Genomic DNA, 27,758 nt, shown 5'->3' on the forward strand with positions numbered 1-27,758 from the left:
CAAAGTATTCAATATTAAGTCAAAGGGAATCAAATATTATTGAGATGAAAGAGGAACAAAACCAATTAAAGCATCAAGTGGCATGTATGGAAGATATAATCAATGAATTAAGGAAATATCAGGTAAATGCATTTATATAAATTATAGCTTTACATATATTTTAAATTAAGTTGCATTCTAAAATTTGTACCTTTCATCTTTGCAGAGCCAAAAGAGAAAACAAACTGAAGAATTATCAAATAAATTGCTACCTTCTTCATTGGTAAAACTTATAGTTCATTACCAAGCTTAATATATATATTTCCACATATATATGATACGAACCTAGGATGACCTGCTCCTAAACCCGTATTATATTAGCCCGGATCTTAATTAAGTTCAAGTTCTAATGGAATTAACCTCAACCCCTAACCAACCTGTGGTTAGAAACCTTGGTATAATGTAGACGCCACAATAGGAGATGGAAAACCTATTGATAAGTCAAGCTAAAACAACCAACTCTCTAATGGTGTTTTAGGTGTTCTAAAAGAACAAAGAGATAATTAATCTCTCAAGTATTTTCTCAATCAAATCAAAATTGTATTCTTATTGAAAAATAAGCCTTTAAATAGGCTTTGAAAGAAACAAAATAAACCCTAAAAACCCTAGATAAAAAATCGGCCACACACATAAAGAAACCTAGTTGGCCGCAACTATACTTCCTTTCCTAATCTAAGTTTGATCAATTAATTCCTTTATATTAAATTAGGAATTAATTAATTTACAATAAAATAAAAACCTTCCTAAAGTTATTTGTCCAGAAAATAAATAAATAACAACCCAAAAAGAAAGAAAGTCAAACGCAAATTAAGTAACGAGTTGACTTTGACATCTAGGCGGAATTATGTCTTCAACCGAGCTAACTTATGTCTGCCTGATGTCCGAGCTAACTTATGGCCTATCCTAGCTAACTGCTGTCTGTTCGAGCTAACTTGTGTTTGGCCAAGCTAAATGATGTCTGTCCGAACTAAGTTGTGTCTGGCCGAGCTATCGGATGTCTGTCCGGCTAAGTTGTGTCTGGCCGAGCTAACAGATGTCTATCCGAGCTAAGTTGTGTCTGGCCGAGCTAAGTTACATCCGATGTCCGAAGTCCGAGATCAGATGTCCGAGGCAAGGCTCTGATGTCCGAGACCAGATGTCCGAGGTAAGGTTCCGATGTCCAAGATAAGGGTGTCCGATATAAATTGTCTGATATATGAGTATCCGATGTATTAGCCTTCACCACTTGGATTCTTAAAACAGGTGTTTTATTTTCAGGTATGGACAAGCCCTTTTGAGAGTGAATTACTCTCTGGATAAAGGCAGCAAGGTTATCCTTAAACCTCTTAGCTTGAGCCCTAGTGATCGGTCTAGTCTTCATCCGTATTGGATCAGTACCCCAGCGAGTTGTCGGTGGTGTAAGCTCGGGCGGGTTCACATCATTCCCCTCCTCTTGAAAAGGATTTGTCCTCAAATCAAAGTCATCACCTACAGCAAAAGGAGATAAATTAGCAACATTAAAGGTGGCACTAACACTACACTCTCCCGGTAAATCAAGTTTGTAAGCATTGTCGTTTATCCTCTCCAAAACTTGGAAAGGTCCATCGTCCCTCGGCATGAGTTTGGATTTCCTTTGTTCAGGAAACCTTTCTTTCCTTAAATGCAGCCACACCCAATCTCCGGGTTCAAACATCATTGATTTTCGGCCTTGATTAGCCACCTTTGCATATTGCTCGGTCCTCCTCTCAATATTTGCTCGTGCCTTCTCATGAATCTGCTTTACAAAATCAGCTTTTTGTTTTCCATCTAGATTAGCACACTCACTTAAAGGTAAAGGTGTTAAATCTAATGGAGTCAAAGGATTAAAACCATAAGCAATTTCAAATGGAGTAAATTTAGTTGCTGAATGTAAAGACCTATTATATGCAAATTCAACATGTGGCAAACATTCTTCCCAAGTTCTTAAATTTCTACTAATTAATGCTCTCAACAATGCAGACAAGGTTCTATTTACTACTTCAGTTTGTCCATCAGTTTGTGGATGACAAGTAGTTGAAAATAAAAGCTTAGTACCTAATTTAGACCACAAATTTTTCCAAAAATAGCTTAAGAACTTAGCATCCCTATCCGAAACAATAGTTCTTGGCATTCCATGCAATCTCACAATTTCCTTGAAAAATAAATTAGCAATATTGGATGCATCATCAGTTTTGTTACATGCAATAAAATGTGCCATCTTAAAAAACCTACTACTACAACAAAAATTGAATCCTTACCTGTCCTTGACCTAGGCAACCCAAGAATAAAATCCATAGACAAATCTACCCAAGGATAGGTAGGAATCGGCAAAAGCTTATACAATCCATGCGGCTTCAATGTTGATTTTGTTTTTCGATACTTCAATCATCTTTCACAAATTCTCTCAACATCTCTCCTCATGTTAGGCCAATAAAAATGTTCTTGTAGCAAGGATAAAGTTTTCAAAATACCAAAATGACCCATTAAACCACCCCCATGTCCTTCCCAAACCAATAATTCCCTAATACTACAATTAGGCACACAAAGTTTGTTCTCCTTAAACAAATATCCCTCAAATATGAAAAATTTATTAAATCCATGTTTCAAACAGGTTTTAAAAATTTCTCCAAAGTCACTATCATACTCATAAAGTTCTTTCAATTGTTCAAATCCAAGCAATCTAGCATCTAAGGTAGAAAAGAGTACATACCTTCGAGATAATGCATCGGCAACCACATTTTCTTTAATCTTTTTTGTAGCGGATCACATAGGGAAAGGTTTCAATAAATTCAATCCACTTGGCATGCCTTCGGTTGAGCTTTCCTTAACCCTTGATATGCTTCAAAGACTCATGATCCGTATGAATCACAAACTCCTTTGGCATGAGATAATGCTGCCACGTATCCAAAGCCCTCACCAAAGCATACATCTCCTTGTCATAAGTCAGGTAGTTTAGGGTAGCTCCATTTAATTTTTCACTAAAGTAGGCTATGGGTCTTCCTTCTTGCATTAAGACAGCTCCAATACCTACATCCGAAGCATCACACTCAATTTCAAAAGTCTTAGAAAAATTTGGCAAAACTAACAAAGGTGCATTACACAATTTTTCTTTCAACAAATTAAAAGATTTTTCTTGTACTTCCCCCCATTTAAAGCCGACATTCTTCTTGACAACTTCATTCAATGGTGCTCCTATGGTACTAAAATCCCTGATAGATCTTCTATAAAAGCTTGCCAAGCCATGAAAGCTCCTCACTTGGGTGATAGAAGTAGGAACTGGCCACTCTTGAATTGCCTTCACCTTAGCTTGGTCAACTTTGATTCCTGCAGCACTTACTACAAACCCTAGAACACAAGCTCATCTTTGCAAAATTCACATTTTTTAATGTTAGCAAACAATCTTTCTTTTCTAAGAACTTGCAAAACTTGCCTAAGTTGATCCACATGGTCATCCAAATTTCGGCTATATATTATAATGTCATTAAAATAAACAACCACAAATTTACCAATAAATGGACGCATTACATGATTCATAAGCCTCATGAAAGTACTAGGTGCATTGGATAATCTAAAAGGCATAACTAACCATTCACACAGCCCATATTTAGTTTTGAATGCGGTTTTCCATTCATCACCTTCTTTCATCCTAATTTGATGATAACCACTCCTAAGATCAATTTTTGTAAACATGCAAGCACCATGTAACTCATCAAGCATATCATCTAATCTAGGAATGGGATGCCTATATTTGATGGTAATGTTATTTATAGCCCTAAAATCAACACACATTCTCCAAGAACCATCCTTTTTAGGTACCAACAAAACAGGAACAGCACATGGACTTAAACTCTCACGAATGTATCCTTTATCAAGCAAATCACTTACTTGTTTTTGCAGCTCCTTTGTTTTCTCGGGATTGCTCCTATAAGCCGGTCTATTTGGTATGGCAGCTCCTGGAACAAAGTCAATTTGATGTTCTATCCCTCGAATAGGTGGTAGTCCACTTGGAATTTCATTTGGGAAGACATCTCCAAATTCCTTTAAAAGAGAAATCATTGAACTTGGCAATTCAAGTTCTTCAAAGTTAGTTTGATCATTAAAATAATTTTCTTTATAAATCATGACCAGCAAAGGTTTCTTACACTCAATAACCTTATTAATATCCCTTAAACTCAAATAAAAGTTGCCACTTGATCTTTCTTTTCTTTCTTTTTCTTTTTCTCTCTCGGATTGGTGCAAACCTTCGGATTTCCCTTCCTTCTCCAAACTCTCGGGTTTGCCACTTTCTTTCCCCTCTCTTTCAGTTTTTCCTTGATCTTTCCACTCAATATGAGTCTTAGAAACCTTACATTGATCAGCAACCTCATTCTTACCTTCTTGAAAGGATGGTGAAGCCGTTGGTGCCATACTTGCTTTTTCCTTGAGCTTTTCGGCTTCTCTCCTTTGTTGCATTTGTAATTAGTCTTTGTAAACCTCTTTAGGAGATAATGGTTCCAGCTTGACCTTCTTCCCTTTAAACCTAAAAATAATACTATTTTCTCGACCAAAATGAGTAGTATCTTTATCAAATTGCCATGGCCTACCTAATAGTATATGTCCAGCAATCATGGGTACAATATCACATAAGACTACATCCTCATATCTACCTATACTAAATTTTACTTTGGCTTGTTTGTTTACTTTCATCTCACCACTATCATTAAGCCATTGTAATCTATACGGTTCAGGATGTTTTATTGTTTTTAAGCCTAATTTATCAACTACAAGGTTACTTATTACATTAGTACAACTTCTACTATCAATAATCATACTACAAATCTTACCTTGAATTTCACATCGGGTGTGGAAGATGTTCTCTCTTTGAATTTCATCCTCATCTTTGTATGCAGCAAGTACTCTCCTAGAAAGCAGGTTTAATTCAGCATTGGATGCTTGCAAGGTTTCGGGTTCATCCTCCAAGTCCTCCTCCTCTTGCTTGGCTTCATCCTCACTTTCTTCACTTTCCAATTCTAGCTCGTCATTGCCCTTTAACATCTCCTCCAATTCCACATATTGTTGCAATTCTAGTTGATTGGCTATTTCACGATTCAAACCACCAAGAAACCTTGCCATGGTTGCTTCCCTATCTTCATTCAAGTTCAATCTCATCATAAGCATCTCCATCTCCTTGTAATAATCCTCCACGGATCCATGTCCTTGAGATAAAGATTGAAGTCTTTGATGCAGCAACCTATGATAGTGTGATGGTACGAATCGTTTCCGCATGGCTCCTTTCATTTGTCGCCATGTAGTAATCAAGTCATCACCAACTCTCCTTCGGGTGTTTTGCTCATTGGTCCACCATTAGAGTGCATAATGGCCGAACTCCATTGCTGCCAATTTCACCTTCTTAGCCTCCGAATAATTATGGTGGTCAAATATCATCTCCATCTTTTCTTCCCATTCCAAATATGCTTCTGGATCACTTTTACCCATAAAAGGTGGGATATTAACCTTGATATTTCCCAAATCATCATCTGTATCTTCCCTCCTATATCTTCCACAGCCAGCTCTATCTTGAACAGCAAAAGTTTCGTCCATACCTTCTTCAAAGTCTCCACTGAATGGCTCCTCATCAAATTCCTCTCTCGGTCTCTCGCGACCTCCTCGTCCTCGGCCTCGTCCTCCATGGAATTCTTGCCTATTTCTTGTGTTCGGAATTCCTTGGGAAACTTCTAGCCTTCCCATCCTTTGATTCACATGCTCAACTTGAGCACTAACCCACTGTATTGACTCCAAAACAGCTCTCATGTCCACTTGGTCTCCACTCCCGGTAGCTCGGGCATCGCCATGGAATGCTACGGACTCTTCCTCATTGATCCTCAAGGGTGGATCTCCTCTTCTTATTCTAGAATCTGCCATGTTAGTAAAATACTACAAAAAATAAAATAAACCCTCACAATATTCACTCCCTCACGTGTTTCACTCAAATGAGGACTCGACACTCGTGTTTGCACACTTGTTTCGGCTTTTTATCCTCTTTTAAGCTTACACACTCTTGCCTTTTTCCACTCAATGAATTATCTCAAAGTTCTAATTAAAACACCCACAAAACAGCAATTAGATCACTAGTATGTTTTAATTAAACTTATCAACAAAACAGTAGCAAAAAGTAGGCAATACCGAAAGAATCCAACAAATCCTAATTTCTCAGCTTTCTAGACAAGAAAACACAAAATAATGGGAAAACGTTGGAATTTTTGAAAACTGCACCAGATGGTAGTAGATTATGAGTTCAAGAATAAAATTCCAGAAAAAGAAATTCAAATACGAACAAGAATCAAATTGAACAAAAATATAGAATAGTTGTTGGTTGTTGTTCTTTGTAATTCAAGTTTTGTATCAAATTCGTTAACTGATTTTAATCCAAATAATTTAAGCACCCAAAATCCAAATATCTAGCAGCAAAAAATAATTTTCCAGCAACTCAAATAAAAAGAAAAAAGAAAAACCCAACAGCTCCAACAAATTTCCAGCAAACAAATTAAACTCCAACAAACAGAAATATTTTTTTTTTTTATATTCGGCTTTACCTCTTTTTTTTTTTTTCACTCACAGAACATAAACAACTGCAGTAGCAACAATAAGTACCAAAATTGCAATTCCAACTCCAAAACAAACACCAAACCCGTGACCTCCAAATAAACACAAATATGCAGTTTTTTTGTTTTTTAAATGTTGCCGCAAAGTCTTTTTTTTTCTTTTTTTTTTCTTTTTTTGAATATATGAATGCAAATATTTAAGACTAAAACAACAAAGAAATATCAACAAAAACCAAAATTAACAAGAACAATGATGAAAAACAACCAACAAATTAGGAACAAAAATACAATAAAAGTAGGAAATCTTAATTCAACTAGGAATGAATTTTTTTTTTTTTTTTAAGATGCAGAACGTGTATGGTATGGATGCAACTAGGGATGTCAACGGGGCGGGGCGGGGCCAGTTTTTAAAATCCCGTCCCCGTCCCCGCGGGGAATTTTACATCCCATCCCCGCGATTTTTCCCCTTTTTTTAGGTGCAGGGCGGGATCGGGGATTTTGCGGAACGGGGACGGGGCGGGACGGTTTTTCCCATTTTGTTTTTTAATTGATGTTTTTTTTAAAAATTTATATAAAAAAATTATTTTATGATTAAAATATAAAGGAAATGACTACAATGCAATAAAAATATAATAAAATACATCAAGGAACAAATTTACAATTATAATAAAATACATATTTAGAAAAATAAATAAAAAAAAAAGAAGAAAATGATTTTACATAAATAAAATTCTATAAAAAAAATAATAAATAAATAAATATATATATATATATATATATATATCGGGGCGGGTTCAGGACGGGGTTATTATTCCCCGTCCCCGGCCCGTCCCCGACTCGGTTTTTAGGCATTTGCCCCGAGCCCGCCCTGCATCCCCGAATTTTCAGGAAAAAACCGCCCCGTTAGGGGCGGTGCACCACGGTTTTGGAGATGGGCGGGGCAAATTGACATCCCTAGATGCAACCTTAACCTAATGCTAAAATTGCATAATAACACAAAAACAAATAAAGCAAATAAAGATAGATCAAACCTGAACAAAATTTAGCTCTAATACCAAATGATACGAACCTAGGATGACCTGCTCCTAAACCCGTATTATATTAGCCCAGATCTTAATTAAGTTCAAGTTCTAATGGAATTGACCTCAACCCCTAACCAACCTGTGGTTAGAAACCTTGGTATAATGTAGACGCCACAATAAGGGATGGAAAACCTATAGATAAGTCAAGCTAAAACAACTAATTCTCTAATGGTGTTTTAGGTGTTCTCAAAGAACAAAGAGATAATTAATCTCACAAGTATTTTCTCAGTCAAATCAAAGTTGTACTCTTATTGAAAAATAAGCCTTTAAATAGGCTTTGAAAGAAACAAAATAAACCCTAAAAACCCTAGATAAAAAATCGGCCACACACATAAAGAAACCTAGTTGGCCGCAACTATACTTCCTTTCCTAATCTAAGTTTGATTAATTAATTCCTTTATATTAAATTAGGAATTAATTAATTTACAATAAAATAAAAACCTTCCTAAAGTTAGTTGTCCAGAAAATAAATAAATAAAAACCCAAAAAGAAAGAAAGTCAAACGCAAATTAAGTAACGAGTTGACTTTGACATCTAGGCGGAATTATGTCTTCAACCGAGCTAACTTATGTCTGCCTGATGTCCGAGCTAACTTATGACCTATCCGAGCTAACTGATGCCTGTTCGAGCTAACTTGTGTTTGGCCGAGCTAACTGATGTCTGTCCGAACTAAGTTGTGTCTGGCCGAGCTATCGGATGTCTGTTCGAGCTAAGTTGTGTCTGGCCGAGCTAACGGATGTCTATCCGAGCTAAGTTGTGTCTGGCCGAGCTAAGTTACATCCGATGTCCGAAGTCCGAGATCAGATGTCCGAGGCAAGGCTCCGATGTCCGAGACCAGATGTCCGAGTTAAGGCTCCGATGTCCGAGATAAGGATGTCCGATATAAATTGTCTGATATATGAGTATCCGATGTATTAACCTCCACCACTTGGATACTTAAAACAGGTCTTTTATCTTCAGGTATGGACAAGCCCTTTTGAGAGTGAATTACTCTCTGGATAAAGGCAGCAAGGTTATCCTTAAACCTCTTAGCTTGAGCCCTAGTGATCGGTCCAGTCTTCATCCGTATTGGATCAGTACCCCAGCGAGTTGTCGGTGGTGTAAGCTCGGGTGGGTTCACATCAATATAGCTCACATATATATATATATATATATATATATATATATAGATGAAAATATATAATAATTTATTGTAATGGGTGATAATTAATGATGATGCTGATGATGCTGGTCATAAAGATGAAGGCTCAACAATTGTCTTACTTGGTTGGATTGTTGTCTTTGATCTAACTATATAAGGATCCATAGTCTAGAAAGTCATTCAGTTGTTAGCTTCTTGTAATTCTTTGTGTTAATTAAAGTAGTTATAGGACCAATGCTAAAAATACTTTTATTTATCCTTAGCTAGCTCATAACTATAACTACCACCATATTTTTCATCTAAGTTAGGATTTTGATAAACACATTGTTCATCATATTATAAGTGTGGTTCATATTGTTCTTTGCCACTTTTTGTAGATTGTTTCTTGTAAAATGGCTTTAATTAGCATACATCTATATATATATATATATATATATGTATGTTAAAAAATTAAAACATTCTTTTTAATAAGTTTTTTTTTTTTTTTTGAAGAATGGAAATGCTAATACACTCAATAACAAGTGTAAGTTGCTACATTGGACTGGATTAAAAGAAGTAGTTGTAGAAGGGCATTGGTCATCAAATAATCCAACTTCACTGGTTCATCGCATCCCTCTAGGAGCTTATGCTATGCAAGTTTGGATTGATGTGGCAAATAAACCTCAAGCATCTTTCTGGTGGCCAACTTCTTATATGATTTATTTTGGCGAATAGTGTGGGCAGGTGCAGGGCACTAACATGCTATCTAGTGTCCAATCTCACATTACCTGGGTGTAGATTAGGGGATGATTCAAATGTAATAATAGTCACTCTTATAATGTTGAGAACTTTTCAGAACAGTTGGCTTTAGCCTTTGAAAGAACTCTGAATTTAGGCATGCTTAGGTGAGAGCAATCCTAGATGGATGACCCCTTGGAAAGCTCTAAACAAAACAACTCCATACCGAATGAAATGGTTAAACTAAGGACAATATCAACAAAGAGTGACAGATCCGCCAGTGAAAGCCTGACATTACATTTATGTTGAAGATTCTATCGGAACCACTGTGACATGCCAACTGATAAAATTCTCATGGATAATGATTTATATAATGAGATATAAGTTTTATATTGAATTTTTTTAAGAAAGATCACTTATCAGAGAATGACTCTGGTCATCAAATGATTGAACAAACAAGAGCAATTTACTTACAATATTTACTTGACATTCATAAAAAGTATCTAATGAGTTATGAGTTTAATACATCCTATTTAGTAGAAAAATGGATATTCCTTGCTCAGGAAAAACTAAATCAAAAATGAAGAATAATAAAAATAAATAATGAACATAATAAAAAAAGTTAATTATCATACATATATTGCATGCAGAAAGATGAATAAGCCTATTTATTTACTTATTTTATTTACATATTTACACTTTTGATTTACATTAATTATATTATATACATACTTAGTATATTCTAATCTATTATATCCTTTACAAACTTATAACATTTTCTTTTTTTAATATATAGTAAATATATTAATATATATATATATATATATATTAGTCTATACTCTTATGTTGTTTAATTTTGAAGTTAACTTTGATGTTTCACATAATTCATACTAATTTAATATTTATCATTGTTTAATGTGTGCGGAAGCCGATTGGAGTTTGGAAAGATGTTTTTTTTATCAAAACATGAAAGACATAAAGATTTTTTTTTTTTTTTTAAGAATTATGGTGACACATATATAACGCCATAGATGATGTTAAACCTATGGTTTTCCAATAATTAACAAAATCAGTGTTAGATTATAGGAAAATTGTTACTTTGATCAAATATTAATGGTTCTTTGAACAAGTAGTATAATAAAAATTTTGAATTAATCTTATGATTTGGTGGCTGATTAGTATATATTGTAATATAATTTATGAGATTAAAATTGACATTTGTAATGGACAAATAATGCTATGAATAATAAACTTATAACAGAAAAAAAAAATTGTTAATAGTAATCTTCTAACTTGAAAAAAAAAAAATATATATATATATATATATATATATATATATCATGAATGCTAATATATAACAGAAAAATGAATGCTAATCTATAACAGAAAAAAATGCTATGAATTCTAAAATCATAAAAAAAAAAAAAATGGTATGAATACTAATCTATAACAAAAACAATGCTATGAATTCTAATATATAATAGAAAAAGAATACGAAGATATTAATCTTATAACATAAAAAGAATGACATCATATAGTCTTTTATAGCATTAAAAGACAGCATTCACAAAATACTATTCTAAACTGAGACTTTTAATGATACTAGATCAGATAGCATTTTAAAACATGCCATAAGATATAAGCAATAGCATTCTTTGCATGCTATAGATAAATACATATGTTGTAATGTTGGATATGTTTATGCTACTACTTCATCTACTTTTAGGACTACCTTTGAAGCCAACTAAGCAAGCCCATAAAAAAATGCTAAAAGAAAAGAAGTTCATCTAAATCAAGCTGTAAAGAGAAATGATTCAATGAAGAGTATTACTTAAACTTTTATTCAAAGAAGGTCTCAATCATAATTTTATAAGCCTTCATATAAGCGAATTTCAAAGAAGGTTCATTTATTATATTGTCCATTCCTACTTGTCATCATTGTGGTTGAAATTGTCATATAGGATCAAAATATTTTCGTTTGATAAGTGAATCACAACCAAGAGTCATCGAAACACCTTTTGATGGTTCGATAAGGGAATTACAAAAAGAACTTCTCAAATTTCAAGGTACAAGTTCAAGAAAGATAAGAAGAACAAGAAGAGAAGAGGTAAAAAGAAGGAAACCATGTGCAACAAGGTAGCAAAAGTGATGACCAGAAAAATGATTAGAAAAGATAAAAAGTAACATGGTCTTTCTAACTTCTTTTTGCTTTGTTTGATTGGAAAACCTTTTGAAATTCATACTCATTAGGCAGGTTCTATTTTGCAAGAAATGAATTAAAGTCATACTTATTCTTTGTGAAAACCTTTTGAAATTTCCTAAAATAGTTTATGCTCTTTTATGCATCTCTACATGTCATTACATTTTCTCTTAGTGATTGAAGTTTTCATTATGAGTGGGGATTTGATTTACACAATTTTATAATATTTGATTTTATGAATATCAAAATCTTAAAGCAATTGTCAATAAGATAGCTCCTTATGTTAAAAAATGCATCTCCAATGTGAGTTTTGTCATTATATTTCATATATTGAAATAGGAATATAAGATGTGAGAAAATAATTTTTAAAGAAAGTAGGAAAATAAAATAAATCAAATAATGTTATTATGTAATTATTTTAATAATGAGTCTTTTTGTTAAAAAAAAAAAAAGAATGAAATATGATAGAAGGAGAAGTCTACTTGAGATAAAATAGCTATTTTTCCTACTTTTTTATATAGGTTAGATGTTTATTTGACAATATGTTCATTTCAAATCATTTTTGCGCTATTTTTTTATTAACTAGATCTTTGAGAATTTGGTTATATTTTTATACATTTGTTCTTCATTTATTATTATTCTTCTTCCCTCATAGGCATAAGGCTTTTATCTTTTTAGTCTTGGTCCATAAGATTTTAGCTGGTTATGATGTAAACATTCCTTGGACTACCTACATAGTTTGCCTTAGCTCTAGTAAGCTTGGGTGTTTTTCAAAGTGTTACAATCATAATTGGTTCAAGTATATTTCTACCCATCAAGCTCAACCTTTTAATGATCTAGATATTTTTCAACTGGAGGAACCTATACCTTTGGATTTGTTTGCATCTTTATCTTTTACTGCTTTTTTCTCTTGGACCTCCTTGATCATCTACTCATGCTTTTATTTGTTAGAATGATCTAGATGGACATATCAAGTAATTATGCATGCATGTTGGTGCTCAATTGGATTACACTGGGCATCATTATTGTAGGACATGACATCTTTAGCTCAATGGCCTTATCAATAGTTCCAAGTGTTACGTCAACAATATCATCACATGTATACTTAGTTCTATACTGTAAATCAGGATTTTTTAGGAGCTTTTTAGGCCATGGAGTTTTAGCCTCAATATCGTGTCATTGTTTCAACACTTAAGCATTTATTTTTCAAATAATGAACCCTGATTTTTAAAACAACCCTTTTTTTTTCTCAAGCTGAAATGAGAGAGATAAATTCTTAAAACACCATTGTTGGGCATTTTGAGTTTTTTACTAGTGTTGAAAGTTTGGAAGTTAGGAATTAAAACCCACATGCTTATTGATTCATCAATTACTAAATTGATTGAATTTTTCCAGTTTTTATGAGTTTCCTTAAGTATTTCCTTAGATTTCTTATTTTTTTTGTTTATTACTTAGATTGTGCGCACATGATGTTCTTTTTCCATCAAACCACTTCAGCTGTATTCTTTTTACCTTACTTCTGCTTTATCTCCTTAAGAGTTGTTACAATAAAGGCTTAAAGAAGATTTACTCTTCCGAGGAATGTCTAGGAGATAATTAGTGTTGAGTTATCCTTTCAAGGAGAATTACTGTGATGATCTTGGAGCTCAGTTGTCATATCATAGGATAGAAAATTAGGTCACCCACTACCACAATGAATAAGGATGCTTGATATAATCCCTACACTTTTTTTGTGTGTATTGATGTATCATTTCTCTATTTTAGCATATTTAAGCTAGAGATGATGTTTGCATTCATGATTTTTCTTCTGAACGAGGGAAATTTTCCAAGTAAAAATCTTTGTATTGATTTTTATTTTTCTACAATTTAGGTTACGTTTGATATACATAATAACCATTGCTTTAAAAATAGGAATAATTATTCATGGGAATAGAAAATGGAAAAATGAATGATAATTTCTATTTATATGTTTGGTAAAAATATTGAATTAAAATCAAAGTTTAGCTTTTATAAATATTTTTTTCCTAAAAATGTTCAAAGTTGGTAAAAACTAATTAAAAGTTAAATCTTATATTTATTTATATATTTTTAATATGTTATAATCAATGTAAATCTAAACATGGTAAGGATATTTCAAAGTTTATCCATATTATAACATAAGAATAGAAATACTGAAGTATTAAAAAGAAATTGTTGTTCTTTCAAATTAAGATATATCTATTCTTATGAAATTACTATTGTCAAATTTAAAAACTTAACAAACAAAAAAAAAAAATATATATATATATATATATATATATGAAATAGAAATTCTACTCCTATATTTATTCCATAAACCAAATATGTCCTTAATGTTTATCTTTACTGCCTTTTCGTATTATGGTGAGAAGGACTAAGTATTCTTATTTTGTGGGATCTAAAAATTTATAATAGAATAGGGTTATGTTATGAAATAGCCTTAAACTCCTGTAAGTTCCTCTTATATATTGTAGGAAGAATCGCAAAATTTTTTATAAGCTTATTTAACTGCTTTTCTAGGAATCTTCGGATTTTCAAATTGGTTTATGCATCTAATTTATTTTATGTTTATTGCTTCTATAAGATATTTATAATTAACTAAGGATTTTAATAAAATGTTTTTAAATATAATTTAAATCATTTTATATATATTTATTATTTATTATAAATTTTTTTTACAACTTTTATTTTTTAATAAAGAAAATTTTCATTTGGGCTACCTTATTTTTGTCCTGATTATATTTAATTTAAATACTATACTTTTGGAAAATCATTACTTAGGCTTAGTTTAGAGTTTCCATAGATTATGAAAGAATTAATAAAAACTTTGTTGAAATAACGATCAGTTTTTTTGACAATCCGAAATAACGATCAGTTTTTTTGACAATCCGATAAGTGTTTGGCAAACTATTATTTTAAAATCGTTAAAAATTATAAAAATTAAATTTGGAGCTTTTGGTAGAAAACCTATTGAAGTTTTGTAATTGTATATAATAACCAAAATAAATGTGAATGATTATTTTCTTATGTATATATTAGTACTATATAATTGCCTTTTCAATAATAAAATTAATATAATTACAATTAATAACATTTATGATTTTTTTTTCTCACCCCAACTCCGTTAACATTAAAAATTTATAAAAAGTTTTATTTAATTTTATTAACATAAAGTTTTATTTTATAACATAATAAAATAAACGGCATTTGTTTACTTGTGTTGATTATGATTGTTTGTCAATGGTCAACAAAACAAAGAAAAGAGAATAACATGAGACGAAACCAAAACAATCAAAAGATAATCCTAAAGTTATAAATGAGTAGAAAAGAATTTTATTATTATTTGAAATATATAATAATAATTTAAATTTAAAATCCTAATTATGTCAAAAAGGTGAATATGAAAAGCTACCTTTAGCTACTTTTCAAATTCTAGATTTTGAAGAGATATATTATTAAAAAATTAAAATTCTATAAATGTACTAAACACTACATTTGATGAAAAATTCCATCACAATCCAAAAATAGGCAATTTAAAAGCAATCCAAGACACACACTTAAATCCATATGTAGGTTTTACCAGTTAATTTTGATAATTAAAGGTATAGTTGTATTCTTACAATAATAATCAAGCATAAAATGTTGAATTATAACATTCCTTTAGTCTTCAAGTGTTACAATTGAGAAGTAAAAATTAAAAGAAAAAAAGGTTTATTTTGATGGATATCAAAAGTATTAACAATGATTTTTTAAAATAAAAATATTGTTTGTCATTACTAATGAATAATCATAAGTATGACCTATATGTCAGGTGATAAATTAAAAAATTATCATTAAATGATTCACTTTCAGAATTTTAATGTAAAAATTAATAAAACTTAATATTAGTAATTAAAATTTACCACATAAGTTATTGATCATCACAAATGGTAATAAATAGTAAGACTCTTTTAAAAAATATAAGGTATAAGAGGTGTAAATAAAATTTAACTTATTAATAAATATATTATCAAAAAAATTTAATAAATATATTATCAACAAAATTAAGGGATATCATTAATTATATGTAAGTATTGTTTTATTTGTAAATATTATTAAATGAATTAAATGAGGCATTTTAGGGTTTGGTAAATAGAATTTACAAAATCTAAATGAATTATCAAATATTTTGTGTTTAATTATTTTTTAAAATATTATCAAACAATTATATTGTTAAAAAATAATAATTTAAAATTTTCAAAATTTGAAATTTGAAAGTGGTAAATAATAATTTAGTAAAATCATAATTTCATTATACTTGACTTTAGTAAGGGTAAAATCAACTTTTTCACAATAAAATGTGTTTTTTTATTTTTTTTATGAGAATACTAGAAACTTTTTAAAAAGAAGAAGATGCAAAGCATTATCAAATAACAAACTAATGTGCCAAAACGACCCTCCATCTAACCAGACAACCATATCCTGGCTTGAAGTAGTATACTTTGCCAAACAATTTGCAACTTTATTTGTGATCCTAGGAGAAAAAGAAATGGAAAACACATTAAACCAGTTGACCTTTAATTTAATCCATTCCACAATAACCACATTCATACCTTGACTTTACAAAATTGACAGTTTGCGCAAAGCATCTAAATGAAGCTCACATTCTCAATATTGTAATTCAAAAGCCAACACCATTCCTCCCATCATTGGTGGGACTTCCACTGCTGTAAGAGTTAGAAGATAATCAATGGGCAACGCCTTTTGTCTGCTATAAAATGTCCCTTGCTATCCCGAATACCTTGAAGTCAATGGGCAACAACTTCCACTTACCGACAGGTTTTGTCTAACCATTGGATTTTGAGAAATCTATTTTAAAACCAACTCTTGGGCATTACTAAACGCCTTTTATACCTTGAAGTCAATGGGCAACATCTTCCACTTACTGACAGGTTTTGTCTAACCATTGGATTTTGAGAAATCTATTTTAAAACAAACTCTTGGGCATTACTAAACGCCTCTAATACCTTGAAGTCCTCTTTGCAACCAGATTAGTCAATTATGATTAAACAGTCGTATTTAATTTTTAAACCAGCTGTTAGGTATATTTTGATAGATTATGAAAAGAAAATGTTGAAAATCATGTTAAAGAAACATAATTGAGATAAACTACTTGAGGTTTAAAACCAAAAAAAAAAAAAAAAAAAAAAAAAAAAAAAAACACATTCGTTCCTTTGAACGTTAAAACGGTAAATCATTACTTTTGCAAATAAAAAATGTTATCATTTTTTAATGTATAATAGAAACATAATTTTTTTTTTTAATGTAGCAAATTAAATTATTATAAAGAAAAAAAAAACCTAACAATAAACAAACTCAGAAATCAGCAATATAATAAATATCAACAAAACAAACTTAGAAAACCAATAATGAAATTCCTCTACTTACCTTATTTCAAAACTAATCACAAGTATTTTTTTAAATTTGTTTATTCATTTAAATATTTACATTTTTAAAATTAAATTGTATAAATATATTAATAAATAATATTTTAATAAATATTTTGATACTGAATTCTGTATGAAATTGTTCACCCAAAAAAAAAAATATATATATATATATATATAACAAAATATAATAGAAAGATCAACATTTTAAATGCAACAAATTAAATTGTTACACGTCTCTTTTGGGCAGCAGAAGGATATATAAGACGTGGACAAGCAACAGAATAGTGACGTGGACAAAATACAACCTCGTCATCTCCACTCCCTACCTATGTTTTTCTCTAAACGTTCAAATACGTTCTCATCTCCTCCTCTTTGGTGAGGGGAAGAAGAAAACTAGTCTCAGAAATGTCTAAGCTACTTCTTCTACACAGTTCCCACCTCACCATTCCACTCCACCGCCAACCCTTAACTGCGATTCTCTCTACTTCTAGGCCTCTCCTTTCCACATCCTCTCTGTCTCGTCTCCATTATCACCACCACCACTTATCTTTCTCTCTCCTTCCTCATCACCGCCGTCTCGGTGTGTCTCCTCCGTCGTCTGCGTCTCTAACCCAACGCCTCCAGAACCTCTCGGCCCGAGCCTTCGATGACTCGTCGTCATTGGAGGTGAAGACCGAAGATAAGGAGGGAGAGCAAAAATTGGCCAATGACGATGAGAAACCCCCTAGTGGCAGTGAGAGTACAAAAGGTTCGGGCGAGGAATACCCAACTGGAGAGTTTGTTTTCGAGAAGGTGAGCTGGTGGAAGAGCTTCGTAGTTAAGCTTCGGATGCTGATTGCGTTCCCATGGGAACGCGTCCGCAAGGGCAGCGTTCTCAACATGAAATTGCGGGGCCAGGTCTTTTTCTTCTTCTTCTTGGTTTCTTTTTTTATTTTTATTTTTTTCCTTCAAGCTTTTTTGTCGAATTTGATTTTATGCATTACTTATGTGCTTGACCTGATTACTATTTCGAGGAATGAGATGCATTAGTTGCTTGTGGTTCTAAGACACCTTAGACATTGTTTGTTAAATATAAATTTGTGTAATAGGGTCCTAGTTTAGGTTCAGAGGCAGAGTTTAAACTTGAGGTTAGAACGTTGAAACATTGTTAAGATTTTAGTAATCTTTGGATAACTTGTTTCATAATAATGGTTGTAACGCGAAGGAGAGTTCTAGGCTATGTTTGGAATTAAGAAAAAATTGGGCAAAAAATTGTGAAGGGAAACCAAAAGGGTACTTATGCGGACAAAAAATGAATAGTTATCTCCTGTTTAGTTGATAAATTTGCCACAGGAAAAAGCCTGGAAAAATTTACTGGAGAATTTTTGGTTGAGAAATTCGCATCTTTGTGTAACATTGAGACTTGAGAGAGTGGAGAGAGAGACAAATATTGTGAGAGGGAGAGAAAGAGAGAGAGAGCATTAGAGTTACAGAGAAAGAGAGTATTAGATAGAGAGAGAGGAGGACAAGTTATAGAGAGTAAGAGAGGAGAGGACCCCGACGGTTTTTCCCAAAGAATTCCATTTGGGAGGAAAATATAATCCATATTTTTATTAAAACTTTTCCCATTAATTTTCCTGTCTATTTTTTTTTTTTATCCAACTTATTTTAGAACCAAACATTGGATTTTAAATCCCTTTACATTTTTTTTTTCCCCTTTCCTTAGTGTTTGCTTTTCTAAAATCATTGATTTGTTTGTGGAAAAAGGTATTGATCATTCGTGGTGAAATATGTGAGCACTGACTTCAACTTGACATTGAAATTACAGTTTCCTATGCACTATTGTCTTCTGAGCTTAAAAGAGCACTTTTGAGTTCTAGTGGTTGTGCTACATTCTAAAATAATAGTAGAAATATGATATGAATCTATGTATTACTACTCTGACTTTTATAAATCGGATATATGCATCCTAATTTGGAGTTTGTGTTCAGATATCTGATCAGCTAAAGAGCCGGTTCTCATCTGGACTCTCTCTACCCCAAATTTGTGAGAATTTAGTGAAAGCAGCTTATGATCCACGTATTTCTGGTGTCTATCTTCACATTGATACCTTGAATTGTGGGTGGGGAAAAGTTGAAGAAATTCGGAGGCATATATTAAATTTTAGAAAATCAGGTAGTATCATTGTGCTCTTTGTGAAAACTTGTATCTGTTCAATAATAAGTTAAAGAAAGTCACTGAAATTTCTTAGGCTTCCACAAAGTCAGGTTTTCATAATTTGAAAAAACAAAAGGTTTTTGGAGTGCCAATGATTCACAGATTAGAAAATGAATGTTGATGCATAATATGGCTATACGTTTATTTGGACTTGAGTGAGAGTTGATTGCATAAAGATAACCTAATTGGTTTATATGTGCACATTGGTGAAGTGGCAGGAATGTTGTTTGTATTCACTCACATACATGATAGCGTTGTATAGTCTTATTCTGGATTTATTACTGCATCTCACAGCAACATTGATTCGGATGTTTTATCAGTATGAATATATTTAAAAAGCAAAAAGTTCTATCACGTTTTAACTACTATATTCATCATGACAGTATTGATGCTCTTTTTTACGTGCACGAATGGAGTGGATGTCATCACTTTCTGAATATTCTTTGACTAAGTTTGACTTCAAGTCCTCTATAGAGATCAGCGGTATTTTGACAAATGAGTCTTTTTGTTTTATAACTGGCTTCTATTGATTCTTGTAGGAAAATTCATTGTGGCATATCTACCTGTTTGTCAAGAAAAGGAATATTATCTGGCATGTGCATGTGAAGAAATATATGTGCCTCCGAGTGCTTATTTTTCTTTGTTTGGTTTGACTGTCCAAGCATCATTCCTTAGAGGTAAGTTGATTCTGCTCGGTTTTGCATAATTTTGAAGAGAAATTAGTGATGAAAGTAGACTCTGAAAGCTATGATTGCATCTTTTATAATAAATATATATATATATGGTTTTTTTTTTTTTTTTCTTTTTTGGGAGGTCAGCCATGGACAATGGACTTGTTACATTGTAATAATAAAATTTTATGCTACAGCTCTAATTCTATAGTGGATAAAATTTGGAAAGTAATGTGGCAAGAGAATATTTTTAGAATATGTGTGAAAGAGGTGCTCTTACATGTTTGGTTCAAGTGCAAAAGTTTTAAGAAAAAAAAGAAAAATGCTTTTGAAAGCTTTGGCAATCTGATATATTGTTTCATAAAACATAAGTGCTTTGCTCTCACCTCTTCTCTATCCAATATGCTACTTGATTTAAGTGACAGTGCATTATAGAATCTTAATTTATTCTGGTGTAATCTGCTATGTACTTAGGTGCTTATAAGAAATATATTTTTATTATCCTTCATTTGGTGCATTTATTATGTATACTTCTGAATCATGTAGACATCCTTATTGTTTAGCATTGGTCTTGCTTTACTTATTATCATGTATCAGATGATTCCTTAGCTTGGTGCGGTGAGATTAAGGAAATTCTTTTGCAGGTGTTCTTGATAATGTTGGAATTGAGCCACAAGTGGAAAGGATTGGTAAATATAAAAGTGCAGGGGATCAGCTTGCTCGAAGAACTATGTCTGAAGAAAACTGTGAGATGCTGACCGCACTGCTTGATAACATATCTGCGAATTGGCTTGATGAAGTTTCCTTGGCAAGAGGTGCTTTAGCCTATGATGTTTTCGGCCAATTCTCAAGTTGTAATTAGCTTATATGCTTCTGCCTTGTTATAGGAAAAAAGAGAGAAGATATTGAGAACTTTATTAATGCTGGAGTTTACCAGATAGATAAGTTGAAAGAAGATGGTTGGATAACAAACATACAGTATGATGATGAGGTAAAGAGCTATGTTCTGTCTGTTGAGATTGTGTAAAGTATGCCCAAAAATTATCGATGTCTTAGTAGGAGATTTGAAATAGTGTATGGTTGGATACCAAGATGGAAATTTCAATAGGACTTAAAGCCTTTATATGTGTACTGTAGTAAAATGATAAAGCATAATCATCTGTCAAGTGATGTTTTGTTTAAATTTCATTGTGAGGGAACCCTAGAGTTTGAGATTGCCTCCACTCCATATTTCAATTTTGTCATGAGTGCTGAAGCTTCAATGATGTAGTAATTAGTAGCCGGTAATCATTATGTTATTATGCTAGAAGAGTTATAAAAAGCTGCTAGATCACAAGGAGTATATTTTAGTAAAATTTTGATATAATGGCTGTTAGTGCAGCGAGTTGTTTGTGCTTGAAAATTCTGCAGACTGATGCTTACTTCTTTGACTAATATGACTATAGTCAAGTAGCATCCTTAGTGATATATACTCCTTGTAGGTTATCTCGATGTTGAAGGAGAGACTTGGAGTGCAAAAGGATAAAATTCTTCCTCTGGTTGATTACAGGTAATCAAATTCTTCCTCTGGTTGATTACAGGTAATCTTCTCATACATGCCTACAATTTTTAATATCATCATCACGATGGAGTCTCCTGGACTCTCTGCAGTCTGCATGTGTATCAGTATATGCGAGCTTTAGGTTTTATATATATTAAAGTCAATATTTTTCCCTGGGCTACAATTGTGTTAGTGTTGAGGTTGAGACCATTTTTCATAATTTTGAATGTTTTCACATTGTCATGAGGAATATCATGTTCCATGGTGTTATGCTTTCCATTAGTACACTGGGACTGGATCTTTTGTTGTATGTTTCTTCTCACATGACATTTACTGGAAAAAGCTGGTCTTTGCTGGTAAATTTTATTGACATCTTATTTTGGCTTCTTGCCTTTAACTTCTTTTCTTGAAATTATTTTTCTGGGGATTGAAGTTCAGGCATAGGTCTACATGATCATAATAGATGTAACCTTCTAGTCGAGACTAATGATACGAAACTTATTTTTCATACACTTTGATAATTAGTATTCCTATTTATACACACTTTGTCATTCATAAACATGTGGAGTGTTAACTGTATAAGTTCTTTCTCTCTACTATTGCAGGAAATATTCCAAGGTTAGGAAATGGACTCTTGGTTTATTAGGTGGTAAAGATCAAATAGCCATCATCAGAGCCTCGGGAAGTATTAGTCGTGTACGTAGTCCTTTAAGCCTTCCTGGTTCTGGTATTGTTGGAGAACAGTTCATTGAGAAGATTCGTAGTGTAAGAGGTATACTGGATCTTATATATAATATATTTGCATAAGCTTTTGTCCTTTTTATTAATTATTATGATTTATCTTAGAATTATGCATGTAGATTAGAGTTCATTAGTAGATGATCCTATTAGATCATGATGTAAAAGTAACACCAGACCCAGCTAATTTCGGTGTAGGTTATGCTCTGCTACGATATTTTTTTCTTTTTCACCTTTCATAGAACCTCAGATAGAAATGGAAGGAAATTTACAAAATTAATTGTATATAATTGAAATTCATTAAATGAAATTATTCATGGTCTCAAGGTTAATTGGATATAGATGTTCAAAAACCTTTCTCTCTGGTAAATATTTAGGCCTGATAATTTCTTCCATTTATCTAATGTAATTAAGTATCAAGTCTTACCTGAGATATAATACACCTTGTATTAGGAAAATAAAAAAAGAACCACAGACAGGTGGTAGCATAAGGCAAGAAACAGAATGACTGATCATCTAATTGATCTCATTGTAGCGGGAAATTTCATTCCCTGACGAAGTCTGTGTTATAGAGAATCTTATTTACTGTGATCTTAAAAATTTTGATTCCTTGAGGAAGCCTGTGTTAATGCAGAGTCCCAATTGGACGTAAACTGAAAGAGAGCCTTGAAATGTGTCATTGAGCAAGCCCAACAATTTCCGTAAAAAAACTGCTTATAAGAATCAGTTGTTGGGGGTTTTTTGTTCTTGGATTTTCCATTTTGAAACCTTTCCCCCATTCTTTATGTTTTAAATATTGTTTATTTTAATCTTAACTTCTTTTAACTTTTTCCACATCATTTGGGTGCTCTTTCCACTCCAGAGTCAAAAAGATATAAAGCTGCTATTATCAGAATTGACAGCCCTGGAGGTGATGCTCTTGCTTCTGATTTGTAAGTGCTGGTAAATATTGTCTTAATTTGCGCATCCAACATAGATACATCAGCAACTATGAACGAACCTTCTTAAGTAGATTTACTTCGAATTTATATTCCTCAGGAAGAGAGACAAACATTGGTGTCATGTATCTTTCACTCTTGTTCAAGGAATACAATAAAAATAAACATTCTAAATACAGTTCTCATTCATTGTTCAACTCTTAACATTCGATCAATTTGCTGCTAGTGAAATGAGATTTGACAAATAAAATACTTATCCTGATAAAGCCCATTAGAAATAGCTTGTATGCTGAAACTTTTACCTTATTGTCGGGGTAGACAAGGTAATCAATCTCTTGTTAGATTTTAGGTACATAACACCACTGTAATTGTTTTTCTTGTTAAATATTTTCAATGTATTTGTTTCCTGTCTGTTCATATTTATTTATTTATTTTTTTTTTAACTCTTATAAAAATTTATTTTAATTTAAAAAAAAAATAAAAAAATAAAAAAAGAAGAAGAAGAAGAAGAAGAAGATCTTGTGTTTAATTGTATTTCCTTCATGCATTTATGATCTGTAGAATGTGGAGGGAAATCAGGCTTTTGGCTGCATCAAAGCCTGTCATTGCATCAATGTCTGATGTGGCAGCAAGTGGAGGATACTATATGGCAATGGCAGCCCAGACCATTGTTGCTGAAAATCTAACCTTAACTGGTTCAATTGGAGTTGTTACTGGTAAATTCTATTCTGTTTCAAGTTAAATAAATAGGATAAAAGAGGACGTGTCTTAATATACAAATCTTAGACTTGATTTGACATTAGAAAGTTTACTTGTATGCATATTTACGCACATGAAAATTCATGTTAATAGGGCTAGTTTTCTTTTGGGAGATATGGTGCTATCTTGATGTAATATTCTGAAGAAATCGGTTGCCGCAGTTAAGTAGACTAACATCTGGAGACACTGCCATCAAAGGCACTTTGATTTAATTTATTTATAAGGTCGGTCCCCAGCATAGAGTAAAGGGAAAAACTGAACTTGAGAACAATCTTTGGAAATGTATATTTGGGTGGTAGCAGGTATAGCTGCGCTTATCAAATGACCACATCTACCTAAATATTCAAGAAAACACAGATCGTTGGTGCTTCTTGTATCTATAACAAATCTTCTTTTAAAAACTTTTCAGAGAAGAATATTACCGAGTTATTCTATGTTACTGCTTAAGTTATAAAAAGTTGTAGTATTCGATCTGGGGATGTCTACTCAGTTAGGACTTTCCTTGGGGCTATCATGTTTTAAACATTCTAATTATGAATCTTGCAAATATCTAAATAAGCAGTTAATATGAGTTGAATTACAATTATGCATGTCTTTCTTAATTATCATTAAAACGATACTGACTCTGAAATCTCTTTTCCTTGTATGAAATGTGTTTTCTTTGATGCATTTATGCAAAACACCTCCTCCATGGCAGCTTCTTTTTTGTGGAAACCTATCCATAGCAGTTGCTAATGCTGAACAAATACCTATTGCAGTAAATTCTATTTTCTGGTGGCTTTTAGACATAACTACCGTATAGTGCATCTTACTGGTCTTCATATGTCAATATTTTTTTCTTTAGGGAAATTTAACTTGGGAAAGCTGTATGAAAAGATTGGCTTCAGCAAGGAAATCATATCAAGGGGAAAATATGCTGAGCTCCTTGCAGCAGATCAACGACCTTTCAGGTAACAGGCCTTATTCATTGTGTAAGATACTTTTTCAATGGAAGATACTACAGTTTACAAACTTTATGTGGGTGTATGTGGTATTTTATATTGGATAGTAGTTCGTTGGAAGTTCTATTCTGCATTTTCATTTGATCTTGTATTGCATGGATTTTTTTTTCTTTTTTTCCTCTTTATGCCAAAGCATTAGGAATGGAAATGATTTCACCGGTCCACACAAATTAGGATAGCGAATTATTCAATAAGAACGATTAAGTTATCGTCATTGTTAAAAAGTTTTAGCAGTTATGAAGTGAAGCTGCCTGTATTGGTCAAGTTCATCTCAAACACACTTTAATACTCCCCTCACGTGTAGTTTTATTCCATAACAGGAAAAAAAGTGGGCCTTGCATGTATAAGACAATAAATTAATAGGAATGGGGTTCATGGACATAATACCAGTTAGACAACCATTTTCTTAAGTTACCATCAATCTCAAAGCTTAATCGACTAGGGAATGTAATACATATCAAGTTGTAAATGTTAAAAAGAACCATTTTTGGTAGTTTAAATGTTAAAAAAGATTGGGTAAAGGGATTGTTTATGGATATATATCTTTGTTTTGAAATGGAAAGGCGATGAAGTTAAGAAATTTTTTCCCCACATTTTGAGTACAAAATGATAAGGACGAGGCTCACTTTATAGATATACTCTATTCTGTAGGTTCTATTTGCATTGCTTAGAAATATACTCCTTCCTTTCTTGTTAAGAGTGAGAGTAGCTGGACCATAACACTTATTCTTTCACCAGTTAAAACATATCCACAAGCAAAGCTTGTATACAAGTCTAGGTTTTAACTTTAGTATTACAAATCTAAAATACCCCTTTATATAACATTTTTCTTTTAAAAGCTGACAGAAACTGTTTTTTTGGCTCTTCCCCTGCGTCATCTCGTGACTTGTTTGTATGCTGACCATCTGAAAATTGATTTTCTTCTATACAATCCTAACTCTTGTCCTTGGCTGACCTTGGTCCTCCCACTTTTTTCTTTTTGTGGTTTGGTTCTCTCTCTTGTAACTTCATACTAATGAGAAAACAACTGTGGCAACTTGTTTTATACAGACCAGATGAAGCAGAACTTTTTGCCAAGTCTGCACAGAATGCATATAAGCAATTCCGGGACAGGGCTGCCTTTTCCAGATCAATGACTGTATATTACCATTTCAATATTGATTATGATTTCTTGTTTTTCATTTCTCTTTTAATTTTACAATACTAGCAATGTCCCTGTGATTATGTCTTCAGGTAGATAAGATGGAGGAGGTCGCACAAGGGAGAGTTTGGGCTGGGAAAGATGCGGCTTCACGAGGTTTAGTTGATGCTATTGGTGGGCTTTCTCGGGCTGTTTCAATAGCAAAGCTGAAGGCTAATATTCCCCAAGACACACAGGTTTAGTAATGAATAGCTTTCATCTTGGTTTTATTTGTTCTGAGTAGAAACCAGCTTTTTGTCATCTTTATTTCATTTAGTTTGTAATATGGAGGGTTACCCCATTTAGTTTGCATATGTGTGTGCGCTCCAATGAATGGGTGGCTAATTGATTCCAGGTTACTCTTGTGGAGCTCTCGCGACCCTCCCCTACACTACCTGAGATTCTAAGTGGCATAGGGAGTACATTAGTTGGAGTGGAGGCAACGATAAAAGAACTGTTGCAGGACCTAACGTTTTCTGATGGTGTACAAGCCCGAATGGACGGAATCATGTTTCAGAAACTGGAAGGAGCTTATCTTTCAAACCCTTTCTTTGCTTTGATAAGGGATTACCTCAGCTCCTTATAAACCTTGTCAGCTTATTCCTGGCATGTTCTGGTTTTTGCTTTTCGGTTTTTGATAATTTTTGCTTTGGATTTAATCTCGTCAATGTTGGTAAATATTATGTGATCATAAAATGGTCTATTGATAGAGAGGATAGCTGCTCGGTTATGAGGGAATGGCATCTACCTCTGGAAGAAAAGTGAGAGTCGAATGAATTAGTTTCCCCATTTCTTTATGCTACTGTGTATACGTGCGTACATACATATATACAGTGCAGAGATTTATATAGCAACAAAATAAAGAGAAAAAATAGTATTTGTAGAAATTAGCATCTCTAATGAGGGTGAGCACGAACTGGTCAAATCGAACTGATTCAACTTGGTTCGGCTTTTCATCTATATGGTGGGTTTGGTTCGGTTTTGACAATTTCTAAATCAAGTTGACCTGAATATTTATATTCATATATATATATATATATATATAAGTAATAATTTCATGGTTTATCTAATTCGTTTTATCATCTAGGTAAATTATATATGACTATTTAAATAATACTAATTTTTCTTTAGAAAAATAAATTATGCATTTCTTTTTCTATTCCTATTTAGTTTTGTATCACATCGATATTTAACATCATGGAATAAGCTGACATTATGAATAAGCTAAGTAATCCACTAAATCAAAACCATATATATATATATATGTATATATATATGGAAATTCTATGCTGAGGACGGTCCGCATGAGCACCATAGTATTAGTGACGGTTTTTCATAGTATTAACGACGGTTTTTTAGAAAATCGTTATCAATATTATGAAAAACAGTTACCAATACTGTGGTCCACATGAGGACCGTCCGTACCATAGACGGACTGTATATATATATATATATATATTCTAGGTTTTTGACATTGTTACCCTTTTAATTTTTAGTTGATTTGCAATTTACATCCTGTAATTCATGTTTA

The 27,758-nt window shown here is 32.5% G+C and overlaps 1 protein-coding gene across 1 annotated transcript; it reads left to right on the forward strand.

Annotated features, from left to right (window-relative positions):
* The first annotated feature begins 17,499 nt into the window (after positions 1–17,499).
* Positions 17,500–27,024, forward strand: LOC107418917 (serine protease SPPA, chloroplastic). Its single transcript, XM_048473651.2, has 13 exons — positions 17,500–18,101; positions 19,175–19,358; positions 19,940–20,077; positions 20,716–20,886; positions 20,959–21,062; positions 21,553–21,620; positions 22,217–22,383; positions 23,212–23,281; positions 23,849–24,003; positions 24,891–24,996; positions 26,098–26,185; positions 26,281–26,424; positions 26,583–27,024. Exons 1-13 carry the CDS (start codon positions 17,610–17,612, stop codon positions 26,811–26,813), a joined length of 2,118 nt encoding a protein of 705 aa, XP_048329608.2. The 5' UTR covers positions 17,500–17,609; the 3' UTR covers positions 26,814–27,024.
* Positions 27,025–27,758: the final 734 nt, after the last annotated feature.

The sequence above is a fragment of the Ziziphus jujuba genome, chromosome 2 (genome assembly GCF_031755915.1).
Source record: "Ziziphus jujuba cultivar Dongzao chromosome 2, ASM3175591v1".
Taxonomy (NCBI): Eukaryota; Viridiplantae; Streptophyta; class Magnoliopsida; order Rosales; family Rhamnaceae; genus Ziziphus; species Ziziphus jujuba.

Excerpts from the sequence above, each read along its gene's own strand:
- LOC107418917 (XM_048473651.2), top strand. The coding sequence starts at position 17,610 with ATGTCTAAGCTACTTCTTCTACACAGTTCCCACCTCACCATTCCACTC. Across the intron at positions 24,997-26,097 it reads GCAGATCAACGACCTTTCAG|ACCAGATGAAGCAGAACTTT; the intron begins GTAACAGGCCTT and ends TGTTTTATACAG. Across the intron at positions 26,425-26,582 it reads ATATTCCCCAAGACACACAG|GTTACTCTTGTGGAGCTCTC; the intron begins GTTTAGTAATGA and ends AATTGATTCCAG.